Here is a 6,002-nt window from a genome sequence, read left to right as displayed (position 1 = left end):
GCGGCCTACAAAAACGCTATTAATTTTACTACACTCTGCTTAGTTAGAATAATCTAACAGTGACTGTGTCTCGGGACAGTCCTTCGCCACATTTAAAATGCTTCCCATATACCCGTACCCGTAATGTAACTGAAAATTGAAGAATCGCTCCGAAACGATTTTGGAAAAAATTAATGAAGCTGTATTGAAATTAATAGTCAAATTATACATAACAAACCATTTGAGTCTGTATAAATACCTTTCATCTAAAAAATTTATTCATATTAATGAAGAATTCAACACTTTTTTACCAACGTCTTTTTTTTTACTCGCTTCGAATTTACACACCATGTTGACATTCGGAACTCTTGGGATTTTTCATGTTAAATGCACTGAGTTAGACTTATCTCCCGTATTTCCTTTGATGACAAATTTTCCATGAAAATTTACACGTATTTGTAATATCGTTTCTGAGTTTATCCATGCAAATGTAATATTGTGGTAACATAAAATAAAGAGCCTCCCGTGATTTAGCGTGAATGTAATACGCATGCGCAAGATTGTAAAATCCAAAATTATCCACATGATTTCCGGATTTTTTAAAGGAATTTCTATTGATTATTAATTCGCGAAGCTTGATTGAGAAAGATTAAAAACATATTGTAATCTTCAAGTACCAATAATGTTTAAAAATATATAAATCAAAAGACAGTACTCTTCCGATTTCTCGGTATTAATGCCCAAAAATTCGAGTCTATTATTTTAATAAATAGTATAAATAAAGGTGTCTAAGACCCACCGTAACCAACTTTCTTCAAGTCAATACTCAATCTAAAGTCTGAGTTTTGACCTCAAATTAATGCACTTTTCCCATAAGGTTTTGAGTTTAGGACTGAGTTAAGTGATTTGAGAATGTTGGTGACGGCGGGGCCATATCAGGTAACCTTTGTGTCTGGTGCCTCGACGGATGGAGATGACCGGGCATGTAGTACTTCTTTTAGACGCCTTTAAAAAATTATAAAAAATGGACACCTAATTGAAATCATATTATAAGATTCAAGCCCAACTATAATTGTGTTCCGTCGGGGCCACTACTATCTTGAAGTTCGCACTATCTCCCTTTGGGCAAAGATGAGAGAAGGCGAAGGAGCGATAGTAGTTTCGTATAACGTATTTCAAATGGCATAAAATTCATGAACAAGCATGATGATGAAATACGTTAATTGTAATAAATGACTTCATACATCTAGCCACGCAAGCACAAGGGAATGTAGATACTGCAGCGTGGCAAACATCGTGAGTCAGAAAAACTTCATTAAAACATGATGTCTCAAAGAACTATACATGTATTAAGATACATTCTCTATTAATGCATATTTCATAACACAAACATCGAAAAGCTTAAAATTCAAATTCTTTATTTAGTGTGTCAATCCCATTGTAGCTATATTTAGACAGATATCGCAATCACGTGACACTAAACCAATGTCCAAAACAACTCGGTTCGTTTACATGATTGTGCAATTTCCGGATGAGTTTTAATGACCTATAAATTGATAGGTGATGAATTATGATGCGTGAAACTTTCCGTACGATGAAATTTTGAGTAGCTCTTTTTATTTCCGTTGTCATAATCAAGAAGTAAAACATCTATTTTGAGTCACCGTGCCACTTTAATTCCGCGATTCCACTACTTTGTATCAAATCGAGAGAATAAAAATCTCAGGCACCAATTTTTTGTTATAATTTTATGTACACGAACTGCAGTTCAATTTCCATTTCTTTATTGCAAACAAAAGACATACGTCTCATAGCAGTTATAATGAAGAACAATGCAGACACAGGGGCCAAGCCCGTTAATTTCAACATTAGTTTCAATGTAACCATAAATAAATAACTTTCTTTAATTATACTGCAAGTATATTTTTTATATACAGTTGCAAGTCTACCTGTCAATATAAATACTTGACTCCAACTAATTGTACTAGTACTCCGATTTTAAATCTCATTAATCCAAAACTTATATAGTTGTTTTCACTTTAGCACTCATGTGCATATGACAGCAATATAAAAGGATGTGCAAGGTCGATTAAAAAACCACTAAGTACAAAAACAATCGCAGCAAAAATATTTGTTTTTCAGCATTGACATTTTTTTTGAATGAGTCCATTCATACAATGGTCATTCTATTGAGTTAACTTACCATTACAAACCAATGCTTAATCATAGAACTACGCGTACAGTAAAATTCTAAATAATTACATGCTTAAAATTGCGCTACGCGTACAGTATGAAATAATGACATCTCATGATATTCTGAAGAATTTTTCTACTTTAATTTGCAATGACATCAAACTCCACTCAGATTACTTTTGAGGTATATATCTACATCTACATGTCCCCTATTCAGTCATAATGATTGTATGTCGTACATAATAATCATTTCAATTTTGGAATGTGACCTTGGATATTGATTGTCAAAAAGTTCATTGAAAATCATGTTACAAAAGGAATACAACGTTTTATTCTTGTCCCAGTTTATTACCATATACTGAATTGTTAAGGAAGTTTTTTTAATTCATTTATCATTTAATTTGATTATAATCAAAGCTACATCCATTATTTGTTTATTAGCTTCGACAAACAACGCTACACAAAACTGTACACTTCCCTTCCTACACTGTGCATGTAGTTCATTTTTACAGCGCGTAGAATCAGTGGATCGGTATTTAAAGTTCCTTCCGTGATCTTGTCTTAGATTTTTGACATCATCTTTATAAGACACTTTAAACATTTAGATAAAGTTCCTTCCTTGATTTTGTCTTGAAGATTTTGACTCCATCTTAATCAGACATTTTAAACATTTAGATAGAGTTTAGACATCATTTCTTTGAAGAAATTCGGAGAGAGAGAGAGAGAGAGAGAGAGAGAGAGAGAGAGAGAGAGAGAGAGAGATTTACATTTCATTTGTAATTCACTACTAGGAGACAGTTTTTAATTCAGTTTCCATATAAAATAACCCTTTTATCGTTGAAAGTAATGCACATTGTGACAAAATCCAACAAAGCAGTTTCAGTCAAAATCCACGTGCTACACGTTTCGGTAGATTATGTTTCGTTTCGGTAGATTTCGTTTCGTTTCATTAGAATTGATAAATTGGTAAAAGCGAGCAACTGCACTCAAATCCAAGCTTTAATTATAATCGGACTATAGCAGCTGAGTGATTATCTTACCTACACAAACTCCCGTTTTCACACATATTTTCTATACCAGATTTTGATATGTTTGTAAAACGTGGACAAACTCTCTCAGAACATTTAACATTTTATTTTCCCCCCGGGAAGCATGCCATTGTGTTTACACCATGTCTCTATATACACAAACACAACATCTAAATAACGGCCATCTGGGAGACTCTGACTCTCGTAAGCTAGCTGGGAATGTTCTACGTATCCTCCCACTTCTTTGAAAAAAGCTCGCAGATTGGCTAGATTTTCGTTTCCTGTCGGCCAATCAAATTTTTGCCCCGCCCATGCGCGATATTCGATTGTCCACACATCTACAATGATTTTTCTAGAAACCAAATCTTCTGTTATGCTATTCAGCACGTGTATTTCCCCTCCCTCTACGTCCAAAGAAAAATAGTTCACATGAAAAACACCAATAATTGTTAAAACGTCACGCAAATTGAAACATGGAATCTTTACTCTTTGAACATTGTTCAGATGAACCAAATGCGATTTCGGCATATTTTTCTCAACACCTCCTACTTCATCTTGTTCATTTCCCATTATGAACGACGCCTCTTTTTCATTCGACACGCATGCGCACAAACGCCAAACTTGCCTCTGCAGCCTATCGATGCTGCGACATGATTTGGGGTTTCCCTCTATAAGTAGCCCAGTCCAGTTATGTTTCCTTTCCAACCATAAAGTGTTTGAGCGCACTTTTCCATCGTAGGCGCCCATTTCTATGAAAAATCCATTCTTCTGAGGGAAGATGTCGTACACAGTTTGGTCTTGGTAAGCCTGAGAATAATGCTGATCCACGGACTCTGAAAAAGATATTTTGCTCTGAGGTTTCATCAAATTTCGCCATATTTCTGATGTAGCCCTCCTGACGTTGTTTGCTCTTGTGAGATCCATCGCCAATTTACTCCTTGAAACATTTTCATCTCCAGAGATAATATTGAAAGGCAATTTAAGATTTTTTGCCGAAAACGCAAACACGTACATGTATATCAGAATGAAACAGACGGTTATGCTGAGAACAACTTTATGGCTCCACTTCATCATATTTGAACTGTGATGCAGAGGTAGAATAGGTTCAGGCCTCCTTCGTGCATATAAAGTTAGAATTGCTAGTAACAAAGGAAGAGTTAAAGCGCAAGCCTTCGTATATAAAGATCATGAGCTCAGATGAACGGAACGTTGCACACATCCGCCGGATAAAATCTGTATATATATATTCATGAATATTCATGCCTTAGAAGAACATGCATGGTATATATAAGTCTTTGTTATTTTATGTGTGTGGTGAGATACCAGTACCTGCTTATAAATCTCCCGCGTGAATGTCTTATTTCAGATTCAAATTTAATACCAATTCTCTCAGATTGCTTGACGTTCACATTGTATACGGTTCACTGATTTGCGGGTTACTTCTATCTCGTGGGTTCCGGTCCTATATATGATCATCTTTTTAGGTACAATAACCTGAGACGTGTTACGTATTCATTGATTTCTAATTGTTCAAGTTCATATACATGTACTTTATCAGTGGGAAAAGTCTTTTCTTTTAAATGTCAGTTTTCAACAAAGATATTTGTTTGAGTTTCATCATGCGCATAGGTATAGGATGTAATTGCATATGTTCAGTTTGTGTTCAGTTACGGGTGCGGGTTTTTTATTATCTCCTTATAGATTTTTGGCGTAAGTTAACTTCAACAGTGATGGTGTGAGTGCGCTGCTATGAAAGTATTTATTATTCATTGAAATGAAAGTTTAAAAAATCAAACAGCATAACAAATGACAAATATTTAGCGAATTCTGAAATGATTTGGGCATTTGTTCAATTTCAAACAAATGAGTTCAGACTGAAAAAAAATGTCCTTAACTTATGAAAACAGCAGTTCGTTTGATATGAAAAAAAAATTAGAATGCGACATCCATAAACAAAAGCTGTTAATTGTTGATTTGTCTGTAAAACTTCTACAGTGGATTTCGCGTGACACCTCGATGTTAACCATACCGAACTTAAATACAAAACTTTCTGGTTGAAACCCATTGTATCATACAAGGTCATTCTATATTTCTTTTCTTCAACTTTTGATTATCAAATTTCAGATTTTAATCATTTTTGGAAATGTATTTGTACCCGCAAATCACACCAAAACCTCCATGCCCTGCTCTATGGGGCCACGATCGGTTGGTTCTTTAATTCTCGCACAGACTGGACGGACTTCCTCTATAACTCTGTGTTGATGTGTGTTTTTTGTGGGGGGTTTTTGGTTCAATTTATGTGTTTTAGTTAACTGCATATATGTACTTGTGAAAAACATCAAAAAACACATTTAAACAAGAGGTTCATGGGCCACATCGCTCATCTAATAAACAGTTCTTGTGTAAATTTCTTTTGAAATTTTTAAACATCAAATCTTTGAAAATATGGTAAATCTAAATAGTAGGCTACTTTATTTATTGTTTAATATATTGTCAAATCTTGGAGTGCCTTATAAGACATATATGAAGGGTAATATGTTGACCATCTTTCTTTGAAGAAACTGAGAGAGAGAGAGAGAGAGGGGGGGGGTACATTTCATTTGTAATTCACTAATAGGAGACATTGTTTTTAATTCAGTTTCCATAAATAAATTACCCTTTTATCGTTGAAAGTAATACACATTGTGATAAAATCCAACAAAGCAGTTTCAGTCAAAATCCACGTGCTGGACGTTTCGGTAGATTTCGTTTCGTTTCGGTAGATTTCGTTTCGTTTCAGTTCGTTTCGGTTTCATTTCGTTT

General features: G+C 34.6%; 1 protein-coding gene across 1 annotated transcript; it reads right to left on the bottom strand.

Annotated features, from left to right (window-relative positions):
• Nucleotides 1-3,125: 3,125 nt before the first annotated feature.
• LOC128172622 (uncharacterized) lies at nt 3,126-4,336 on the bottom strand. The gene has a single exon (XM_052838396.1). It carries the CDS (start codon nt 4,272-4,274, stop codon nt 3,297-3,299), a length of 978 nt encoding a protein of 325 aa, XP_052694356.1. The 5' UTR covers nt 4,275-4,336; the 3' UTR covers nt 3,126-3,296.
• Between the last annotated feature and the right edge of the window lie 1,666 nt (nt 4,337-6,002).

The sequence above is a fragment of the Crassostrea angulata genome, chromosome 2 (assembly GCF_025612915.1).
Source record: "Crassostrea angulata isolate pt1a10 chromosome 2, ASM2561291v2, whole genome shotgun sequence".
Lineage (NCBI taxonomy): Eukaryota > Metazoa > Mollusca > Bivalvia > Ostreida > Ostreidae > Magallana > Magallana angulata.
Note: the sequence above shows the minus strand (reverse complement) of the source record. Positions and strands in the feature narration are given on the sequence as shown.

Bases quoted from the DNA above. Each gene is read 5' to 3' on its own strand.
- LOC128172622 (XM_052838396.1), bottom strand. From the start codon at position 4,274: ATGATGAAGTGGAGCCATAAAGTTGTTCTCAGCATAACCGTCTGTTTC.